The sequence below is a fragment of the Callospermophilus lateralis genome, chromosome 1 (assembly GCF_048772815.1).
Source record: "Callospermophilus lateralis isolate mCalLat2 chromosome 1, mCalLat2.hap1, whole genome shotgun sequence".
Classification (NCBI taxonomy): Eukaryota; Metazoa; Chordata; class Mammalia; order Rodentia; family Sciuridae; genus Callospermophilus; species Callospermophilus lateralis.
Genome location: NC_135305.1, coordinates 91,539,188 through 91,564,032, shown reverse-complemented (window position 1 = coordinate 91,564,032; position 24,845 = coordinate 91,539,188). Strand labels below are relative to the sequence as shown.

General features: G+C 32.1%; 1 protein-coding gene across 1 annotated transcript in view; it reads right to left on the bottom strand.

Annotated features, from left to right (window-relative positions):
• Positions 1-2,115: 2,115 nt before the first annotated feature.
• Positions 2,116-24,845, bottom strand: part of Septin7 (septin 7) — a 61,806-nt gene continuing 39,076 nt past the window's right edge. The window contains exons 7-13 of the mRNA XM_076836191.2: positions 22,048-22,140; positions 21,067-21,163; positions 19,592-19,643; positions 15,647-15,772; positions 8,315-8,450; positions 4,056-4,195; positions 2,116-3,191 (exon numbers count right to left, since the gene is read on the bottom strand). Of these exons, the coding sequence (XP_076692306.1) occupies positions 3,152-3,191; positions 4,056-4,195; positions 8,315-8,450; positions 15,647-15,772; positions 19,592-19,643; positions 21,067-21,163; positions 22,048-22,140 (684 nt within the window). The 3' untranslated portion in view covers positions 2,116-3,151. The remainder of the gene's footprint in view (positions 3,192-4,055; positions 4,196-8,314; positions 8,451-15,646; positions 15,773-19,591; positions 19,644-21,066; positions 21,164-22,047; positions 22,141-24,845) is intronic.

Below are 24,845 nucleotides of genomic sequence, written 5' to 3'. Positions count from 1 at the left end.
ATAACTGAATGTTAACCATACTACTGAGAGCAATGACCCATGAGGTGAAGAGTAATAATTCACTGGAGCTTGGGAAGAGTGCTGACCTTTTAATTTCATGCTTAGAACTATTTCATAATGATCATGGTAGCATAGCAGTACATTTATGTATTTTTAAAAATACATATAATTATGGATACATTCTCAAAAATATTTTAACAAAAAGGGTCAAGTTTGGAGACAGTGATCCATGCAATTGTCTGTTTGACACTGCTCTTGCTGCACTATGACAATTGTGCTATTTTTCTTCTTTCTTTTTCTTATCTGACTTTATTCCTAGTTCAGTTTCTCTAAAAGGTTACAATGTATGAAAGGTGTAGCAAATGTGAAGCTAATGAGTCTGAGAGGAAAAAGTCAGCTATCTTCAGATTTCGAGATTATAGCCCACACTACAAATTAAGCAGTGTCAAATTAATGACTGATGTAAACTGTTAAAGTTAAACCAGATAGGGAACCAGATCCCATTCCAGTAGGTGGCAGTAAAACCCTACCACCACAAGGTTTCCAGCAATTCAATGAGATCAGTGCCTACCTGGTCAACCCTACTTGAGTAGCAGAAAGAAAATCACTGAAATCCTTAGACTGTCTAGTGAAAATAGCCTCCATATGCTTGAAAATCCTGGAGTCAATAATCAAAAGACTCAGTAAAGCTACAGAGGTCCTTGTATCCAGGATACCTGAGTTGATATATCTTTTACATGGATAAAAGATGTAACAAAGTTTCATTAGGGTGGGGTAATTGAACAATATATCATATGTAAAATTTTAAAATGGCAACTATATTCCAGAGGCAGCAGTATTTCACCAGTTAGGCAAGCAGTCTATAAAAACTTTACTTCCCATTCTCGAAATTCAGTAGATTGTTCCTAATACCCTAAAACCAAACCTTTGTGGCTAGGGGTGGTAAACCCAACCTCTAAACACAAGAAAAAAAAAAAAAAATTCAAACAAAAATCTTGCTATTGAAAGTTATTCCTGAACATATGATTTTGGTCTTGGAATAACAGCCACATTTAGGTGTGGGGGAGGAGAATCACAGCTCTACCTTGCATGGGACATGCATTGCATACTTCTGAGCATATTTAGTAAGCATATAATCCCACTGAGATTTATTTTTTAAAAAGTCACACATAGCTGAGCGCAGTGGCACATGCCTGTAATCCCAGTGGCTTGGGACGCTGAGACAAGAGGATCCAGAGTTCAAAGCCAGCCTCAGCAAAATCGAGGCACTAAGCTATCTCTAAATAAAATATAAAATAGGGCTAGGGATGTGGCTCAGTGGCCAAGTGCCCCTGAATTCAATCCCCAGTACCACCCCCAACACACACACAAAAAAAACAAACAAAAAACAAAACCAAAAGTCACGTATACCATCATGTTTTCTATAAATAGATGACATTTTAGGATTAACAAAACTTCCAAAGCAATTTTTAACCAGTCATAGCTATCAAATAAGAGTAAATGTAAAAGTAAAAGTCTTATAAATCATATTTTTAATGCCTCATGAGATCTACTTTTTAAAAAATCCCCTGGAGAGGTGGGGTTTAGGTAAAGTTAAGATTCTATGAGTGATTTTAGTAATGTATGTTTTAAAATTCAGAACTAAATATCTTTGAAAAGCAGTAAGTATCTTTCAAGCATACTGATTTATTTGAAATACTTTAGCCTCTGAATTAAAAACAGTGGCTAATTAGAATGGTCACTTACTTCTGCTTGGGTCATTAATTCAAAAAAGTAAATAAACGTGGTGAAACATTTTGACCTTAGTAAAAATAAATTATATCAACTTCTTTCCAGTTTTTTTTTGTTTTTTTTTAAACAAAAAAGACCAGTTTCCAGAAACTTGAGAGTACGCCCTAATCCAAATGGGTTGGAAATTGTTCTGCAAGAAATGACTATTAGTGAGACAGAGATGCTATAATCCTTAAATTAGAAAATTAGCATATACGCATTCTAAACAAGACAAGCAACACCAGAGATATCACTGTGATGGAGGCAAATTCAAGTTGAAAATTTTCTTCCCAAACATATTCTACTTTTATATCAACTTTAAAATATTTAAGACTCTGCACTCTATTACATCACAACATTGTTTATTATGTGAATTTTTTACAATACAACAAAAAATACAGAAATGCAATATATGGAATACAGCTAGATGCAGAATGGTGACTTTTTTTTCTCTTTAAGAGGACATGATGCCCATTTCTAATAAAATAAAGAGACTGCATATAGGTAGAAACAGGTTGGTCATTAGCTTCACAATTTGCCTAGAAATGATCTATAAATGCATTTTCCCCCTGCTACTTACCATAAAATGTAAAAAGGGAGTTAAAGGAAAGTTTCCTTGTTGGTTCCTACCATATGAAAGATGCTATATTCTATTTTAGCAGGGCAAATATATGGAAAATAACTAAATTAAATGTTATTACAAAAATGAAGCAGTAATGAGATTCTGGCTAAAGAGGGCACTAAATGAGAATAATACATATTTAAAGAATCCAAAACAAACAAAAAAGAGGTTGTTATAAAAAAGCTCTAGGTGCACTGTAAGCATATAGGTTTTTTTTTTTTTTTCCATGTGTACTTTTAAACAATGGAAGTGTCAAAAAATAGGGTCAACTGTGTTAGACTAAATTACATTATTGTATAGGCTGCACTGAATGGAACCTTTGTATTATAATTATCATAGAGAAGCATAGTTTGCATCATATTATGGCAATTTATCCTCGATGAAAACCTTCCAGAGTCCTTTTATTTTGGAATATCCTGTAAACAATCAAACCACCAGAACATGATTGTACAACAGTAAAATGTTCTCTTGCATTAAATTGAAGATATCTTTTTAATAAAAATTAAAAAGAAAAAAGAAAAAAAAAAGAAAATGTAGAAAGGTACTTAGAGCTGTTACTTTCTAAGTACATAACACCCTAGACAATTCAAGGCATCTTAATCTCCATCAAGAACAACAACAAAAAAATAATTTTTGTCATGCTGTTAAATCCATCATTATGGATAAAACTGGTGCAAATTGGTCAAACGGATCCAACAAACACTGATGTCCAAGCTGGCATATTGGCAACTAATACGTAACTGGTGGTCAATAGAGAGTTTAAAAGATCTTCCCTTTCTTCTTGTTCTTTTCCAAGGTCCTAAGTGATTAGAAGAAAACAACCGAGACGAGTGACCATGTTATAAATATAAAAGACAAAATATGGTAGCAATTGCTAATCTAACTATATGTTAGATTTTCAAACATTACTTTGTCATTTGAAGAGTAAACTATGAAGACAATGCTACTCTATATTAATACTTTTAAACAATCAAATGTTAGACAAAATTTCAGGATAAGCATTAAAAACATAATAAAACCATTTTAATAATTTTAATATTGAGAACAATTCTTCCCAAATGAAATACCATACTTTGAAAAACTTCAGCTAAGGGCGGTGCCCTTTTCTCCTGCTGCTATTTACATTATGAAGTATATTTGCTTTTTCAAATATATTTTTCATTATCTTTAAGCCAAAAATTAGTAGAAAGACAGTAAAATTAAGGAGGAGGAATAAATTAAAAGTATTAGAAATTAGATGTACATCCTCATATCTTAAGCTTATCTTAAAGAAGCCATTCGATGCAATTAAAACATACCTAAATGTATAAAAACCTTTGTAACATCATTGTTTTCCATGCATACAAAATTCTGAAAATAACAATTATATCCAACAATTGGGGGGGGAGGGAAGTGAGATAGCAGTTAAGGTAAGTTAACTGGAGAGAACATTTATGGTGCTCTAAAATTGTAATTATAAATTATAGATTAAGTCATGGAAAATATACCAGAAAAATACACTAATGAATCCATCCATATAAAAACACCCATGAAAGCAACTGTGCGTGAGAATGCATGATAGTGGGTGATAACTTTTAAAATAGTATTCTGATGTTTTTAAAATAGGGAAATAATTATTTAAAACATTAATAAACATACTTCTTAAGAATTTGATATGAGTTACCTCGAAGAGTTCTGTTGTTCTAAAATACGTTGTTGAGCTTCCCAGTTTGCTTTCTCCTCCTCAAACTGACGACGTTTTTCTTCTAATTCCTTATGCTGGGCTTCCAAATTCTTTTTCATTTGCTCATGGCGTCGCTGCAGCTAAATCACAGTATGATATATAAATAAAAACTGTTTAAGAAATCAGAGGCAGAAGAATGTTCCATCCAGGTGTCCTAATGTTAAGAGTATGGGCACTGAGTCATACTGCTATAAATTCAGAGTGCCACCTGGAAAGCACTGGTGAGGATTCCTCCTATTATAGGACCTGCCACCCAAAGTACCAGTGACCCAAGAAAATAATCTTGGGAGACATAAAAAAAATGCAACAAACTTACAGTTGTGTAGCACTTTATAATGGACAATTATTATCTTATTATCTCATTTTTCTTTATTCACAAATATGTTGGAGGCTGAGCAGGAAAAACATCATTGCTTCCACTGTACAGATGAGGAAATAGTTGCAGAATTTAAGTGACTTGCTCAAGATCACTAGCCAGAAAGTGACAATACTGGACTTGAACCTAAGTCTCCTAATTCCAAGTTCAGAAAGCTGAGACAGGGGGAAAGAAAGAAGTTAGTTAAGGACCTAAGAGCCCCAAGATCCCAGTAATGGGTAATATCCCCTAATTCTTGTAAAGGAGTGGTTCTCAAACACTGGTCTTCATACGAATCATCTGGGGTGCTTTTTAAGAAAACAGAATCCTGAACCTATCCAAATATACTGAATTTGAATCTTTGGGTGTTATGTCTAGAAATATAGGTGATAAATAAGCTCCAGTGATTCTAATGTAGAATGTCCTTACTACACTAAGAATTAATGCTGTAAAGAACTGCTGGCTGAGAGATGGAGAACACTCATGTAAATTAACTTCAGAGCCAAAGACCTTAAGTCTAATGGATCATTAGGTAAATAATAATTTCATAAGAAACTATTCAATCTATTTCTGAATAGTCAATAAATAAAAAAATCAGATTGAATCTTATTATACCAAATGCCCAAGGACAATTCAAAATCTTCAATTGTTCAGAATTATGTTCTATTGAAGATTTAACTGGTGAGTTAACACCTTGAATTTGGATTATAATTCTGTATACAATTTTTCTTATTTTACAAATCCACAAAAACTAATGTCGTATTTTTTGCTATTGCAAATACTTCAAGCAATTCGTACAAAAGAAAGTCACCTACAACACATTTAAGCAAAGATGAGTCAAATCTGAGGTGAAATCTTCCCGATGACAGTAAGTTAGTAAGAAAAAAAACGGAAAATAGGAACATAAGAACATGCTTCCAGTTATTTTTAAATGCCAGGGAATCATGCATAAACAAATGATGCTGGATACTATTTACTTCTAGTATTAGGAAAGAGAGGGACAACAATAAGGGAAAGATTTTAAATGAAAGATTTAAATGATATGGTTCTATTTCTTAAGCTGGGCAATAGGTTCATAGACATTCATTATTTGTAAACTTACATTTATAATACAAATAAGTAATTATGTTCTGTGTTAACTGCATGAAAAAATAGTATAGGTCATAATCCCTTCCCCTCAAGAAACCTTTGGGGTCAAATGTGTATTGAAGTTCAGAATTTTTCAGATATTAAAGAAGCAATAACTACTTAGGAAGAGGCATATGATATTTAAAAACCTTCTGGGCTATATGGGCAACAACTATAATAAAATATCTTGTTTTTTTGCTGTAAAATATGAAAATATTCACAAAAACAGGAAAAAAACCGCATAGTTCACTTTGCATTTTACACTTTGAAATTGTGGAAAACAGGACTGTGGACCTGTCTTGTGATTAAAAGCAAATTAAAGCACAGAGCAGGTTCAAATGCTGGCTTATGACTATGTAGCACTGACCAAGTTAATTATCCTTCCTCTCGTCTATAAGAGGAGATGAGCAGTAACACCCACCTTTTAGGGATGTGGTATGGATTAAATGACATAATACACAAGAGATGCTTGGTACTATACCTAACACACTGTACTGCTAGGTATAAGTGGCTATACCCATAAATATTTCCAGGAGAATGAATTTGAGATAAACAGTATTAAGCAAGGCTAAATTGTTTTATTTTTTAAATCTATATTATGTTTATATACATATTTATATAATCAAGATGCTTTTAAAACTTATTACCACAGTGATGTTGGTAAGCACATCCTGGAGTGGAGTTCCATGAAACAAGAGGAATGAGCACACTGTTTATCTAATAGACTTAAGAGTATAGGGGGGAACTTGGCTCAGATCTCTTCCTAGGTCCCTTTCAATGCTAAGATTCCATCTTTCAAAAAATAATTTCTCAAAACTGCTCTTACCATTCACAGTAATTATGAAAATTCCAGAAGGGTTCTTTGGCTACTGTTTCACAATTGCCTGTTTATAACATTTACTCTTAGGAATAGGTCCTAAACTATGTCTACATTAAATTAAGTTAAACTATATTTAGATTTTTTTTAGTGGAATCTCATTGTGGAGATAAACTAGTTGGCTCATTATTATTACTTTTTCCCCCTTCTCTGGATATGGATTTTTCATATTATCCATTAGTGAGGAGGTAAAGACTCAAAAGGATTTATTTAAATAATAGGCTGATAAACAAAGAATAAACTTAACTCCAAAATATCATCTTAATAATTTATAATAACCATAAGAGAGATTATTAATTAATTCTTAAGTAAGGGTATATGCCTGCACATTTTGGTTGGCTCAATAATTTGGAGGGCACTATTATTGGCATTTTAGTGGCAGGTAACAGGGATACTAGTCCTGCAGTACTCAGTAGTTTTAAACCAAGAGGAATTATCCTATAAATTAAACTCACAACGAATATGATAATAATAAAGGTTTTCATAAGAAATTACAAGAAAAGCCCAGTAATGAAGGAGAAATGTTTCAGATTAAAAACATTTCCTTGAAGTTATTGGATACTTATGTCACACTCTATCAGTGGATTAGAGTACTTTTGGTTATGTCTTTAAAAACCTTTAAAAAAAAAAAAAAGGTTTCAGTATTTTCTTCAATAATTACAAAAGCAATGAGATCAACTGTAAGGATGCAACAGAAGAGATCTGAATATCTTTTTAAATATATTTATATACAAACATTATTGGTGAAGACACAGAAAGGGATCTTGCTAAATTTTATCACTAAACATTATTTTAAAAATATTTCTTGTTACTCTCATTTCATATATTTAAAAACAATTATTATTTTATAATTTTTAATTATAGATTAATGTAATTTATGTTGAGCAAACCTATACTGACTGACTTATTCTAGGCTAAGGGCTTTCTTTTTTTTTTTTTTTTAAATCTAGAAACATTTTTTATTTGTAGTTGACACAATACCTTTATCTTATTTACTTATATGTGGTGCTGAGGATTGAACCCAGGACCTTGCATGTGCTAGGCAAACACTCTAATGCTGAGCCACAACCCCAGCCCCAAGAATTTTCTTTTCTTAGACATCTATCAAAGCAACTATTCTAAGGAATCTTACCTTAAGTATATCTTTTTCTCCATCTTTTCTTTCTTGTCACTTTAATGAAGTAAATTCTGCAAGGTTTTTTTTGTTTGTTTTTTAAATTAATAGAAACTACATGTAAGACTCAACATCTAGAGGGATTTCAAGACAGCAGATATGTGTGCTGGGATACTCTGGCACCACTGTGCCCCAGTGTTAGAAATTATTTTGATACTACAGTATAAAGTAAGTCCAACTTATTTAGAAAATAATATTCCCTCATTTTCTCCCTGGTCACTGTCCATTTTACTCAGGCATGCCCTTAGTTCAATTAAGGTTCTTTCTTTCTCATTTCACATATAAATAAATTTGTTCAATTATTGTTATCCTAACACTAAGTTTTTATTCTTACATTCATTCATAACTCTGACCTTCAGGTTTTTTTAATATTGATTATATAGAATGGCTTATGTTTTATTTTTCATAAATAAAAGTTTTTCATTGCTCATTGTAATTCTAATATAATTCATTATAAGTATTCTGACTACTATATTAGGTCTCCCTACCTAGCACACTGTGCCCAAGCACTTACATATTGAGTATATATATTTTATAATAAATATAATACTTGTTTTGATTTCCCCAGTTTGTTACACTAGGGCATGAAATTAATTTTGAAAAAAATGCATGCAGAAAGTTTGTATTATTATTTTAAAAAGAATACTATGTCTGTAAGAGATTACCTCAGCTTCAGAGTCCTTCAATTTTTGAACTTTTTCTTTGACCTTCATTTCAAACACCTGCTCCATCTCCATTTCCATCTTCTTCATCTTGGCTACATGCTCCCTCCTTTCTTCTTCCATTTGTGCCAGAGGGCTCCTGTCATGAACATTAAGAATAATCATTAAACATTTATAAATGAAAATTGTAATACAAAAATCTAAAAGAACTGGTTAAACACAAGATGCTACAGATGCCATTATTATTTATATGTACCAAATAATTTTTGAAATATTTTACTTACATCATTCTAAGTGATACATGACATGGATTCATTTATGAACAAATGAGATAAAATCCTCAGAAATGTGATATTTTAAACTTGAACTTCCTTCTGTGAGAATTTACCAATAAACCTCAATCACTAGTACATAATTATTATAAGAAAAGATCTAAAATAACCAAAGCAACTATGAGATGGTTCTTTGTGAACATCAACTGTAATGATGACACATAAAATGACCTGTAGAAGGAAAATAAGAAACATTTTCCAAATACATTCACAAAATGAAAAAATAGGACAAAAAATTAATTTTGAATTTTCTTTAAAGAAAAACTGAAAGCATGAAGAAAGTGAGTTAATATATGAAGCATATTTTTAGTTCCACTAAAATTTGAGGAATTTCTGCAATGACTACTGATATCACAATTACATTTTATTACAAAAACTCCAACTATTTGATAACTGAACTGATACTGATAAAAACAACTACTAGTCAATACAGGTTTGAAGAATATTTCTAGGCTTTTTAAAATTTTTTAATGTTTTGAAAATTCATCTTTATTTCAAATGTTTCAGTGTTTTAAGTTTTAAACTGTTCAACAGCTTATACACATATGCATACGCATGCATGAAATAATAAGGATCAAATATTTTGATATTTATTTTTGAAATGCCAGAATAGGCATTAAGCAGAGTTAAAAAAAAAAAAAAAGTTTATTTAACATGGACATGAAAGTCCATGGGCTCAAATCTCTTTGCATAATAATGTTATCATTTTTCATATTGTAAAATATTTACCAATATTTACAGGTAAATTTATGTTAAAGCTAGCATATTTAAACATATGAGAGAATGCCAAAATATCCAGGGGAGAATGATGAGTGGGCTCTGTTGTTTTGTAGATATCTGAAAATTAATGAATACACTGAAGCACCTTGAAAGAAGACAAGCCCTTTTCTGACTTTGTTGATAAACACATTTATTTATTTATTTTGACTCTATAAAAAATAATTTACAACTTAAATGGGTGATTTTATCTCAACAGTGGTATTTTTTTTTTATTTCCCCAATAATTTAAAGGGCCAATCACTTTAACCTTGATATGTCACACTCTTATGGTGACCTCTCATTAGGCTGAGTATTTCTGACCATACACAATCTCTTCTTTCCTATCAAGGAGGACGACAAAAAAGCTTAGATAGAAAATACTAAGTAAGACAGAATATCAGCTACTACCATTTTTTTCTTAGCAAAAAGGAAGAATAAATATGTACTGCTTTGATGAAGATGATTTGTTTATATAGTGTAAAGTATTTAACCTAAGAATACTTCTTTCCAAAGGAAAACTTACTTTTTTATTTGGAAATCTATAGTGTATTTTACCAACTAAACAACTAAGCAGAAGTTATGAAAATAAAACTAAAACATACATATTAACTTAGAACAAGAGCCTGCATTTATAAAGCAGTGTTTATTGAAGAAATTTTAAAGTGTAGCATTATTTCATTACAAGGTGATGACAGTCAGGTGCAGTGGTGGGTATTTCCTATAATCCCAGCTACCTGGGAAACTAAAGCAGGAGGACTGAAAAGTCCTAGACCAGTCTGAGCAGCTTAGTGCAGCCCTTTCTCAAAACATTAAAAAACACAATAAAATAAAGGCTGGTCTTATATCCAGCAAAATTAAGCTTTAGATTTGATGATGAAATTAAAACCTTCCATGATAAACAGAAGTTAAAAGATTTTACAACTCAAAAGCCTGCACTACAGAAAGAAAATCCATGAAAATCAGCAAAGGGAGGTTTTACTCTAAAGGAAAAAAAAAATCAAAGGACAAACCAATTCAAGTTAAATACCAAAAAATAAACAGAAATGGCTGGAAATACAAATCATGTCTCAATAATAACCCTGAATGTTAATGGCCTAAAATCATCAATCAAAAGACATAGACTGGGGCTGGGGATGTGGCTCAAGTGCTAGCCTGGCATGCGTGGGGCGCTGGGTTCGATCCTCAACACCACGTAAAAATAAAATAAAGATGATGTGTCCGCCGAAAACTAAAAAAATAAATACTAAAAAATTCTCTCTCTCTCTCTCTTAAAAAAAAAAAAAAAAGACACAGACTGGCAGATTAGATTATATATTATGCCACAAAGCTATTTTTAGCAAATACAAAAAAAGTAGAGATACTACCCTGCATTTTATCAGATCATAATGGAATGAAATTAGAAATCAATGATAAAATAAAAAATAAAAGCTACTCCAACACCTGGAGACTAAATAATATGCTTACTAAATGAGCAATGGGTTGCAAAAGACATCAAGGAGGAGATTAAAAGATCTTTAGAGGTGAATGAGAACATAGATACAATGTATCAAAATCTCTGGGACACTATGAAGGCAGTACTAAGAGGAAAGTTCATTGCATGGAGTTTATTCCTTAAAAGAAGAAAAAGTCAACAAATAAATGACTTAACATTACATCTCAAAGCCCTCGAAAAAAAGAACAAATCAACCCCAAAAGCAGTAGAAGACAGAAAATAATTAAAATCAGAGATGAAATTGAAACAAAGAAACAATTGAAAAAATTGACAAAATAAAAAATTGGTTCTTTGAAATAAACAGTAAAATTGACAGACCCTTAGCCATGCTAACAAAGAGAAGGATAGAGAAAACTCCCATGCAGGGCAAGGACTTAACCACTGAGCCACAACCCCAGCCCCAGAAATTATTTTGAAAACTTATACTCCAATAAAATAGAAAATACTGAAGGCATTGACAAATTTCTAGAGTCATATGATTTGCCCAAATTGAATAAGGATGATATATTTCAAGTGATGAAACAGAAGGCACCATCAGAAACCTACAAACCAAGAAAAGCCCAGGACCAGATGGATACACAGACGTGTTCTACAAGACCTTTAAAGAAGAACTAATACAAATAGTCCTCAATTTATTTCAGGAAATAGAAAAAGAGGGAGCACTTCCAAATACATTCTATGAGGCCAATGTCACCCTGATTCCAAAACTAGGCAAAACACATCAAAGAAAGAAAACTTCAGACAATATCTCTAATGAACATAGATGCAAAAATTCTCAATAAAATTCTGTCAAATTATGAGGATGCCCTTAGGCCTGAGCCTAAGTAACTCCATTTTAAAAACTCCTGTTTGAAACCTGCAATCTCATTAGGGACGGCTAACAGAGCCCTCCATTTTGGCCCTCAAGCACAAACAAGTCCAGATGTTTTAACCCCAGGGTAAATGATGTCACTGAGAAATCCAGTGGCAGTTGATAAGGATTAAAAGGAGGGGAGGGGCAAAAGCCCCCAAATTTAGTATAAATAACAGAGCAAATGAACATACATTCAGCCAGCCTATACTGATGCCCTCATGCTGAGAGCCTGATGAGGACCTGGACTGACATCCCAGATACTTTTCATTGTTTGCTTATTCTCTGCATCTGCCTCACTGATCTCAAACTCTACAGCCACAACTTGACCTTGGTAAGAACCACAACTTCTCCCTATGATCCTCTCCTCAACTAGCCATCAGCTCCACCCCAGAAGCCTGATCTGATCACCATGGTCTGAGTGTGCATCTGCTGGATTTAAAGCCTAAGGCTAGAGACCTTTGATCTGACACTTGAACTTAGCATGCAGAGAGAATGTCTGTCATTATCCGGTCATGATTAAGAGTGTCTGCAGTGCTTAGAATTAATCTAGAATTATTTACTGTGAATTAATTAATCCTGAATTGTTTGCTGTGAATTCATTGTGTCTACTGCAGTGCCTAGCATTAAGGACTGTTATTTTCTTGATTAAGAACCTATAGAGTGAAATTGTATGAGTGATTTGAGTGAAAAAAGCATTGCAAAGGGCAGAAGCATGTGGACATTCTTTATTTCTCCCCCTCGAATGCATAAGTGGCACCTTTTGACCATCGAAACACAAATTGAATACAAAAACATATCAAAAACATAGTGCACCACGATCAAAGATCAAGTGGGGTTCATCTCAGGTTACAAGGTTGGTTCAACATACAGAAGTCAATGAATGTAATTCATCACATCCATAGACTTAAAGAACCATATGATCATCTCAATAGATGCAGAAAAAGCATTCGACAAAATTAGCACCCCTTTATGTTCAAAACACTAGAAAAACTAGAGATAACAGGAAAATATCACAACACTGTAAAAGCTACCTATGCTAAGCCCCAGGCCAACATCATTCTAAATGGAGAAAAATTGAAAGCATTGTCTCAAAAAACTGGAAAAAGACAGAGATGCCCTCTTTTTCCATTTCTATTTAAAATACTTCTTGAAACACTGGCCAGAGCGATTAGACACATCAGAAAACTTGGGAGCAGACAAAAGAAATTAAAGGTATACAGACAGGAAAAGAAGAATTCAAATTAGCACTATTTGCCAACGATATGATTCTATACTTAGAAGACCTAAAAAACTCCACCAGAAACTTCTAGAACTAGTAAATGAATTCAGCACAGTAGCAGGATACAAAATCAACACCCATAAATCAAAGGCATTTCTGTATATCTGTGGCAAATCCTCTGAAAGGAAAACTACCCCATTTACAATAGCCTCAAAATAAATAAATGAATGAATGAATAAATAAATAAATAAAATAGCAAAAGAGGTGAAAGACCTCTATCTACAACGAAAACTACAGAACACTAAAGAAATTAAAGAAGACCTTAGAAGATGGAAAGATCTCCCTTGTTCTTGCATAGGCAGAATTAAAAATGACAAAAGCACTATATAGATTTAATGCAATTCCAATACAAAAAAAAAAATGAATCTTTACCTAGCTGTAATAAAGGCATCATAAACTGATGATACTGTTTTTTTTTAAATTTAGCTACTATGCTTTTTGAAATTGCTAAAACTTTCAAGATAACATATGATATAACTAATGGATGAACTTTTAAGTGACTTCTTTCAGATTTAATATGTCTCAATGACTTCCTTAAAATTTAGTATGTCTTACTCAATGAGGTAATAAATTCTAATCAAATTGTATCAAACATCTTTTACAATTATAGTCATTGGTTTGATCTCTAAAAACATTTCTTTTTCTACTTACTAGCTTCTGGGGCAATTTGCTTTTTAGCATGCAAACTTTTCTTTTTTTATTTCCACAGGTAAACTTTTATCATGACTCATCTTGACATAGATTTCTGATAGTATTCTTTTTATACTACTTCTACTTTTTATGCTTTCTTCCTGGGTTATAACTGAATTCATCAAGTTAAGCCCAAAGAACAGAATTTTGTATACATTAAAAAAATTTTTAAACCAAAGCTTAAGATTTACTATTTTTCTGTGAATTACCTTACCTATAACTAATAGGAGGACTACTCCAATTGTATTATTTTAAAAATCTTAAATTTAAAATGTGGAAAAGTAATTTCTCATGTTTAGGATATAAACAATTATTTAATTAAAAAAATTAACATTAAGTACATATCTTTAATGAAAAATACATTAGTAGTACATTTTTCTTTAAACATTATATAAAATCATCAGTAGCTTTGTGTATGCTTCTTTTAAATAGTTAAAAGTCCCCAAATCAAAGAAAATACATTTAAAGTAGATTAAAATTTTATGAATAATCACTATTATAAATCCTTTTATTTTGTGTTAAAATTGTTCACATATATTTTGTGAAGGAGAAAAAAACTAAACCTTATCTCAAATAGGATTTTATATTTTTAAATATGAAAAAGTGACATTTTTCTATTCCATTATAAGGAATATTGACAGCTACAAAAACAACACTATTCCTTTTTTTAAGAACTTTTCTCATTATTTACATATATGATCCCTCAGGATTCTCTCCAAATGATAAGATAATATCTAGCTGCAATGTACATCATTTAAAATAGTTTTCCTTATAGTTTTGGTCTTCAACAATCCAAATAAAGGAAGCGTAGAGTATAGACATGGTTACCAAAAATCCTACTTTCTCATACATCTCACCACACCTCCATCATAAAACCCATCACAGTTTGCAATATGCAATCAGTAAGGCAAAGCTACATGCTTGATAGTCACACTATTCTCACTAACAAGAGAAGAAATCCAAATGCTAGCTACTTCTTGGAATATACAATAGAATATGAATACAGAAGGTAATAAGATTATATTCATCAAAATATTTTTGTTTGGCCCTGTCCAAATAAACTTGGTTCTTTCTTTCAAAATGCTGTGTTTAAAGCTTTTCCTTTTAGCAGAAGTTGTTTACTCTCCTTAAAGAGAATATAGGAAGAGTTACTGCTTGTGCACAACTGAAGCCACAGGTGGGCACCAATACCTGATTCCAGTTCCCACAGAGGCACACACTTCTCTGAGGACATTAATTTTTTTTTCTTTTCTTTTCTTTTTTTTTTTTTGTACCAGGGATTAAACTAAAGGGCACTTACCCACTGAGACACATCTCAGCCTTTTTTTTTTTTTTAAAGATATGTTTTTTAGAGTCTCGATAAGGTACTTAGGGCCTTGCTAAGTGGCTGAGGCTGGCTTTGAACTTGCACTGCTCTTGCCTAGGCCTCCCGAGCTGCTGAGATTATAGGTGTGTGCCACCATACTTGGAGAGGACATTACATTTCGAATGCCATAATAAATATGAAGTAATGGCCAAAAAAAAAAAAAAATGAATCTTTACCTTAAAAATAAGTAAAATGAATTTAAGAGATCTTAAAGATAACTATTTTCTTTCCCCAAAAAACTTATTTGCTAAAAGATGTTTAATTTCTAACTGGAATTTTATTAAATGTGTGGTGTATGGATTAGTAAGATGATGGCAAATGACCAGAAGAGAATGCATGATTCTTTAAGGAGCAATATAATTTAAAAAAAAATTCCTCCAACAATTAAAAACCAATATATAAAACTACTAAAACAAAACTTAACAACACAATTTTCTGCTGTTGTTCACAGGGAACATTATTCAAATTTTTTAATGAGTAATAAGAAGGAATTTGATGAAAATAAAACAGTATAATTATTTACTATGTAATACCTTTTGTGGAGGAAAAAGTATACATACTTACTTCGTAAGCTGCCCTTTATTCTTATTGTTATCAACTCCATTATAAGTCACAGCTGCCAGTTTTCTGCTTCTGTAGTTCTCATAGTGTACATTATTAGTAACATCTTTCAAATCCTGCATGTGTGTTCTGTCATAAACAAATAGCAAGAGTTTGCTTTTACTAATGCAAGTTTTATCCAAACAAAACATTTCATACTTAAATAAAGCAAAAGATTATTCTTAATGAAGATTTTTTTTTAATCTGTCTTTATTCATACTCAAAGCAGACCAAGGTAAAATACACCAACTTAAGCAACAGAAATTTAGATTCCAAATGAGATTTTAAGAGGCACAAATCCCTTGAAGCAATTTCTGAAGGATGAACTGTCAAAAGTATTGACCCTGATGGTACATATTTAATTTTACTAGAGAAGGGAAAGGAGATTAGCTCATAAAATCTAAAAAGACATTGCTTTTCTTTAAGCAACTATTACCAGATTAATACACAGGGACACTTCAAGTTGGTTTCAAACAGGGGAATCAATTTAGAGTAAATTTTTGTTTTTTCAAACTCTCCAATGATGACCTATTTGGTTAAATAAATTTTTCTTGCCATATTTGTTTCAGATATAAAATCAATACATAGAAGATAAACTATACAATTTATATAAAATAATTTTCATCATTCTTTAGAGTTCATTGAAGATACTCTGAAGCTGCTCTATGGATATCATTTACCAACAGTGTTCTCATGAGATATGTGGTATCATAGTACTCTATTATCCAATCTTCTCTTTTCTCATCACCCATTATTTTTTAATTTCTTGCATCTGCCATCTTCCATCCTTACCACTTTATCACATTTCCCTTCTGGAAGACAAACCTAAAGATCTGCTATATGAACTTCCTTATATCCAGAAAATATGTATGATTACTTCACCACCCAGTTTTGGAAAGTACTCTTAGAATGTAACATTTAACTACTGATTCATCTCCTTCTTTCTGACATTTCCATAGTTCTTTGATAGTGTACTAATCTCCTGTAATACTCTGTCCCTTGATAATTCATAATCTCTTGAGCCACACAGTTACATTTAAAGATCTGCTCTACAGTCAAGTCAGAGAACTCTTAATTCCTAGCATATCTGGTAGATGAAACTGATTGCTAATTTGTTATTGATCCTTAGAAGAGTTCTACTTTCTTCCCAGCCTAGAAGTAAAGGCACTCCAATCCTTTTTGGGGACATACATGTCATAGGTGATACTATCTTACCTCTTCTACTATGAAATCCATTTTGCCAGAAACATGTTATTTCTTTTGTACCCTGACTATAGATATATAGTAACTTCAAAACAACTGACAATTAAAGAATGAAGCTAAAATAAAACTAATGTTGATTCGGGGAATAAATTACTATTACTAGCTTCCGTAAGCGGAGAATAAAAAAAATTGTGCCAACGTAAAAATAATATTTTATAATTTTAATTATTATACATCACATGTCACTCTATTAATGAAAAATCTTCAAAGCACCTGAAGAAAAGTATAGTGAAATACAAGATGTATAAAATAAAAACAAGGTAAACTTATTGTTAACCTATTTTTGGTAGTTTCATCTAACATTTTAGGTAATGAAAGATTTTCCTTTGCAGTAAATCTTTTATATGATTGCATAATTCTGACTTTATTGGGTGGGGGGACAATACTGGGGATTAAATTTAGGGCCTTTCATGTGCTAGGCAGGTGTTCTATCAATGAACTACATCTATAGCTCTTAACTTTTGCCAGATATAAAAGCCTTTATTTCTATTTAATCATGCTTTAATTTATCCTTTTAAGTCTCAATCCATTCTCCATTCTTAAAATAATTTGATAATTAGCTATATAGTTTTCCCTAGTTTCAGGAATGTTGTTTCCATTTCCCATTACTGATCTCAAAGTGTTCTCTCTTTTTTTTCCTTCTGTTATTTCTGTACCATCCCATTCCTATACCCTCAAAATATTTGCAACATTTTCTTCTTTCTTGTTTTCCTTGATTTGCCTGCAGCAACCAGTTCTCTTAAATAACAAAATGATACTTCTTTGATGTTGAATCTTTCTTAGAAGCAATCACTATTCCTATCTTTGGTCTGCAAGATTTCAATTACTTAAGATTTATAGACATCGGCAATATTAGTATTATTATTTCTCAAGTATCTGTTAAATATTTACTAAGTATTTTTATTTTGAAGACATGAGCTACAAAATAGACACTTTTCTCTGGTAGCATATAATCTCAAGATTTTTTTCATATTTTCATACATGCATATTGTCTTGCTGCTTTGTTGATTAAATGTTCCTATAGACATGGTGAATTTGCTCTGTAATACTTTTATACTAGAGAGTTCCCCTCACTAGCTGCCAGTCTGTAAACATTCAAAGTAGCTTCTGGACTGAAAGGTCTAGCTCAGTAGTAGAGCATTTGCTTGTTGGGAGGCCCTGGACACAACAAAACTAAGTAGCTTCTGGCTCAGTAAAATTAGCCTTCCCTTGGTAAAGGAATATGGATAATGGTTGATTATATATTTTCAAAGTACACAAAAAATTTATAGAGTACCACTGTGTCAAGCACCACAGCAGATTTTAAAACCAGAGGAAATACAATGGCAGTTAATATTTTTTAAACAATTCCTACATATAGACTGCCACGAGAGATTGCATTATTACCTCAAAGTCATACCTTAAGAATGGAAGGGAAAGAGAACAGCTTGTAATAGAACCTGAAGTGTTGTGTTCTCAAAACCCTGAGGATACCCTCTCACAAGGTGAGGCCTGGCAACCCCAAGGGTTTAATCAATCTTATCATCTACTTTCTATCAGAAACATCTGATTATGTTCTCCTTTGAAAAAATACCAATTATATGCCAATTTCTTTGACTTCAAAATTTCCCTAGTTTACTATTTTTCATAATGTATTTCTTGAGATAGTAAGCACACTTTCTTAAAATTTCCTCTTCATTTATAAGAGTGGGCTTTTTATTATTCCATGATTTCCAATTATCACCCATGTGTATATTACTGTCTCTAAATAGCTTAAAAGATTCCTGTACATTGGGAAAGTGGGCAGTCTTTATTTCTATCTAATTATAGGGACATAACTGGTGGTTGAAGAGAATATGATATGAGAGCCTGGAAAAGTAAGATGAAAGGGAGGAGCACTGGAAAGAGGGATCAGGTAGAAAGAGGAAACCATGTGTCTCAACAACACTACAGCTCATTCTGTTCCATTTTCTTGCTAATGTCTCTAGCACTATTAACATTTTCTTCTCTCTACTGCTGTCTTTTTTTTTTTTTTTTTTTTTTTTTTTTTTTTTGAGGAGGGTGGGGTGCAATCAAGGGATTGAACTCAAGTGCATCACACATGCTAGGCCAGCACTACAACCTTGAGCTATGTTCCCAACCCTCCTGCTGCTGCTTTTCTAATTCAAGTCCCTGGGCCTCTAATCAAAATAACCTCAATATCTTAGGCTTTGCTTTTCTTTCAACAGGTATGAAATGCACAAGTTAGGGCTGTTTTTTCACCAGATAGGAAGACTGGTTTTGTTCACAGTGTTACAGTACAAAAACTGTTCCATTCCACCAGCTACTGAACTCTGCACCTTTTAACATTCAAAGTCTAGCTTTTACAGTTTTCCTGTCTATTCCACTCTTTATCCTTACTTTCAGTTCTAAACATCAACATAATGTATGTTGATAGACTGATTTTCCTTTGTATCCCTAGTCATGCAACTTATTTTGTATTTTTGCTAAAACAAACCATGGAGAAAGAATCCAAGGTGTCTACATCAAGTACTTACTTCAGTGCTAAGATGAAAATACCAATTTAAATTAGCAACATTTATAGAGGTAAAAATTAAATCTGTACAACTCTAACTTTATTTAAGGAAACAAAACACTTATGCTATTTTCATCACTGTTTGTACTTACCTTATCAACATATTTCTTAGAATTGTAAAATCACAATGTTCACCATTTTCAACTATAAGAAAAAAAATAGACCACATATATTATTTCCATTAAACCAAGTCTTTCCAAAGGAAATCTCACAGGTACTTGGGGGTAAAAACAATGAAAGAATATGTAGAACTGCTTAGATCAATTTTTCATTAAGGTAAAACTCTAATATAGCACTCAGTGGAATGACAAATAATTACATTATAATATTACTTTACTATAGTTGAATCCTCAGTGATAGATAAGTAAACCTAATAAATGAGCTATATGGAAACATACAATTCTAAACATTTGAAAGGAAAAACACGTTTTTTCTCATTGGTAAAGAATATATTTATTCTGTAAAGAAATATATTTTTAAAAGTTAGTAGTCTGGATGAGGGGAGAGTCACTTCATAAACACTTTCTTCATAAGTAAACAGAATAAAAAGATGAGCCACGAACTTAAGATTCTTTATTTTATTTTAAAAATAATAATAAATAAATGTATATATACATATTTATAAACAAATAAATATGTGTGCGTGCGTGCGTGTGTGTGTATGCGCACGTGTATTAAGAACACCACTTGGAGGGAGGGGAGAGGCAGCAAACAAGAGATAAAATTTCTCCAGTGTAAATTTCTAAGGGGTACATAAGCATAAGTTCTAAAGTCTCAGGCCAGCAACTAGAGATTCACTGGGTCCAACAGATAGCTAGGAACAAAGGACAGGGTCACTGGTGGGATATCTAGAATAGACAATAATCTGGAATGATACACTAAAATTCACAGAAAGTATTAGATCAAACCAATATAAGAAACATAAATTTGAGGACACACTTGTATTGCTAATAGATATTCCAAGGTTTGCTGCTACAACATTTTATTGGCATTTAAAAGCTTTTATAAAACTAGTAAAAAGGATCTCTTATAATAATTAGTAAAGATGGGATGGCAAAAAAAAAAAAGTGATTTCTGTTTTGAGAACTGAGTTTATGAATATTTTCAATGATTCTTGAGGATCCACGACCCATCTGAGACTAAAATAAATGTGATGGGTTTTTCTCTCCAAATTATTCTATTTCAGAGGGTTCAGCAGAACTCTTGGAAGCAATCTTTTGGCCCTGAGTATAGAAATCCTGAATTATAAGAATGTTTTCAAACAAGAAAACAGAAATTGACCTACTGATGAGATAAAAAATGGGGTGGGACATTGACAACTGACTTCTAAAGTATTACTACAATGTTAGAATTTAACACATAGTTCCCTGTATGTATTAAAGATTTGAAAATAAAGAAAGTTTGAAAAACATAATGTACTTCTGAAGAAAAGAAGACTAAAGGAAAATAAAATCAGAACTATCCTTGAAAATCTGGATTGTTTCAATGTAGTATGCCTATTATACTAATTATAAAGTTTTATTGCATTTATGAGATCTTACAAGTCATTCACTGAAGAAAACCTTACCTTCAGCCACACCCCAAGGATACTGCCTTCCTCTGACCCTTTTGCCATTAACTTCAATGATAGTATTACTACCTACCACAGCAAGAGGTAAACGGTCCTATAAAATAAAGTATTCTTGTTCAAATACATCTCTGTAGTGTAGTCCTCACAAATTCAAGAATAAAGTTATATTACTCAACAGATTAACAAGAAAATTGATAATAATTCAACATTTTTTGTAGGCCATTAATAAATATTTATAAATTGAGATTATAGAATATTATCACCAAGGTAATCAGTGAATACAGTTATATCTTTTCTGAAAATTTAAAAATACTAAGGTAGATGCTATCAAATTATTTGCTAAAAGTCACTCCAAAAAACTGTCCCACACTGTAAGGGAAAAGAATAAAAAAAAATATTGATATTTAGGGGAAGAAAAAAATGAAGCTTGTGATTAATTGTATCTGCCCTATCATAAACCAACACTAACAATACAATACTAGAAACAAGAAATATTTTATTTGCTAAACTCTAACTTCAAAATTTCATATCCAAGAAACTTGATTTGTGTTAACCCACATTAACTCGGAGTATAAAACTTTCAAAATTCTTGGGGCTTTCAAAAATACCTAAGCAGCTATTTTATAAAACCCTGGAAATTCTTCATTGTTCATTAATTCAAAGATAACTGGGTTATTAGCCTACATATGCCATTATATGGTATACCATTTTTAAGTCCAGGGTACCTAAAATCATTTAAGATATGAATGTGCTATTCACCTATTTTAAGCAATGCCTTATTTACATGTAACAGCTACTCAACCAAGTTAACTCCAAAGTTGAATTCAACATTAAACAATCTTGTTTTGTAAGCCAACTCCTTAAAACATTGATATTTTTGGTCTTTTCTGTGGAAAAGGTTCCCAAATATTTTCACACACATGTACATGCATGTACATATATTTATGTACATATATAAAAATACATGAATGAATCTACCTTTATCTTTTTAACCAGCTTATTTTCTTCTTCATCATCTGTTTCAGGAAATTCATATATTTTAATTTTATGTTCTTGAATTTCTTTCATTATCTAAAATGGAAGAAATAGTTAGCAAAAGAGCTCCATACATAATTAGTATGTTGGCCCTATTTTTATTAAATTTCTTGGATTCTTACATGAGACCACATAGCTTCTGGTTCTTTACTGTTTTTCAATGATGTAAAACTGTAATTAAAAAAGAACAAACCTAACAACAAAAAAACTATGCTAGTCTTTCTTTTTTCCTAATACTGGGGACTGAACACAGAGGCACCTTACCACTGAGCCATATCCTCAGACCTTTTTAGTTTTTGAGTCAGGGTCTCACCAGTTGCTGAGGCTGGCCTTGATCTAGCGATTCTCCTGCTTCAGCTTCCCAAGTTCTACTTTTTAGACAACTATTATGTTGACAAATAAAACCCAAAATTCAATTGCTTCAAAAATGTTAAAGTTGGGGCTAGGGTTGTGGCTAAGTGGGAGAGCATTTGCCTAGCATGTGCAAAGCACTGGGTTCAATCCTCAGCACAACATAAAAATAAATAAATAAAGATACTGTATCCAACTACAACTAAAAAAATTTTTTCTTAAAATGTTAAAGTCATGGGCTGGGGCTCAATGGTAGAGTGCTTGCTTTCCACATATGAGGCACTGGGTTTGATCCTCAACACCACATAAAAATATCCACAACTAAAAAAATAATAAAATTTAATAAAAGTTTTTAAAAATGTAAAAGTCATTTGGTTATAAAACCAAGAGTTCCAAAACTATAAAAACCAGAAAGGGATTTCACCAGTTGGTTTCTACCATAATGGCTTTAGGTCATTTATTTACAATAACTGAGATTCTTATTCTAGATATAACTCACCAACTATCTTATTCAGCAGACTAAAACTCACCTAAAAATTTTATACTATGTGGCCAGAATGAGTGAAACTAAATATAACATTGTTTCCAAGAGAAAAATTACACTCTGATAGGTAAATATCCTTGTATGTACAGTGTATAACACAAATCAAAAAGCAACACATGCAAGACTGGACAACCCACAGGATGAAAACATGCCCTAGAAATTAAGAAGCTCAAGAGTTAACAAGAATGAAAAGATCAAAGAAGACAACTTGACTCCAAATTCAAAATGGAATACAGACATCTAAAAATTTTCAACTACTTACCGTATTTGAATTTGCAACAAATAAATAGGTAATGTACCTAGAACTCACCTCCTTGCTTACATTTGGTGCTATTCTCAAGGAAGGTATTCTCAATAACACAGACAGTGAACAAAGTAAGTTACACGGTTACTATACTAGATAGAAACAAAAAAAAAGTAAAAATTGCCCCTGGGGGGAAAAAACAGGACCACATATCTTTCACAACTGGTACATGTCCCACATAGAAAAAAAGAGTAGAAAAAATTGATGAGATGACAAATAAATGACTAGCACACAAAAAGAAGTCGTAGTATCAAGCTCTAAGAGTAATGGTTCTTGAGTACAGGTTGTATATTAAAATGAACTGAGAGAGCATTTTCAAAATAAATACTAAAGCCAGTAATAACTGGTCGGGATAAGCTCCAACAACTAATTTTGAAAAAGTTCTCTAGATGATTTTGATAGAGACTCCTGGATAGAAATCATTACTCTAAACATACCCCCCCCCCCAAAAAAAAAAGAAGAAAAAGAAAAAAAAAATAACAAAAACCACTAGGGTTAGAAGTATAACTCAGTGGGAAAGCATGTATGTGGTCTTGCTTTAATTACCAAAAGAAAAACAGGAAAAAAAGAAAAAGGGAACTGTGCAACTACTAGAATGTGACTAATTTGGAAGTAGAGATCATTACTTCTTTGTCTTTTTTATCTCTAAGTTCTCGGTACAAATCCCAATAGAGATATAATGCAAGATAAAGGGAGAAATGTATTACATGATTAGTATTTGAAATTTACACCACAGTATAAGACAAAAACAGGAATGATGGAAAACAAACAAACAAAAAAAACATATTCCTGATGGAAATATGTCTAGTAAAAACAATATACAAAATATTCTCAAAATTTACATGAATTTAACACAACTTGAAAGCATATTTCAATGGGTTTTTCTTTTTGTAAAAACTTTCAAGGTAATCTAAAATTCATATTGAAAAGTGAAGAAATGTATTTTTTTTATAAAGAGAACTATAACAACAGTAAGAGATAATAACTCAAAATTTATTTTTTAGATATAATACAAAGTTTCTGTGGTTTTAAAAAAATACAACACAGGCCTAAAACAGAAACTACAAGAATGGGAGAGAATTCCACAAATTGACCCTACATTTCATAAAATGTACAATAAATTAAGACAAGATAATGAAGAAAATGTGTCATTATTTAACTCAATATTAGTGATAAAACTGGGTATCGAGCTTAGATAAAAGCTTAAACTATGGAACATATATATCTCTAATACATGGGGAAAACATGTCTTCCATAAAATGCAATAAAAATTAAAATATAAAGAGCAAAAGAGAAAAAAGAAAATACACAGTAAAAAATGAGAGAAAACAAGCAGAGCATGGTGGCGTACACCAATGGCTCAGGAAGCTGAGGCAAGAGGATTGCAAGTTCAAAGCCAGCCTCAGCAAGTTAGCAAAGCCCTAAGCAACTGTGTGAGACCCTGACTCAAAATAATTAAAAAGGTTGGGGTTGGTGGCTGTGGATGTGGCTCAGTGGTTAAATGCCTCTGGGTTCGAGAGAGGATGGGGGAGAGGGGGAGAG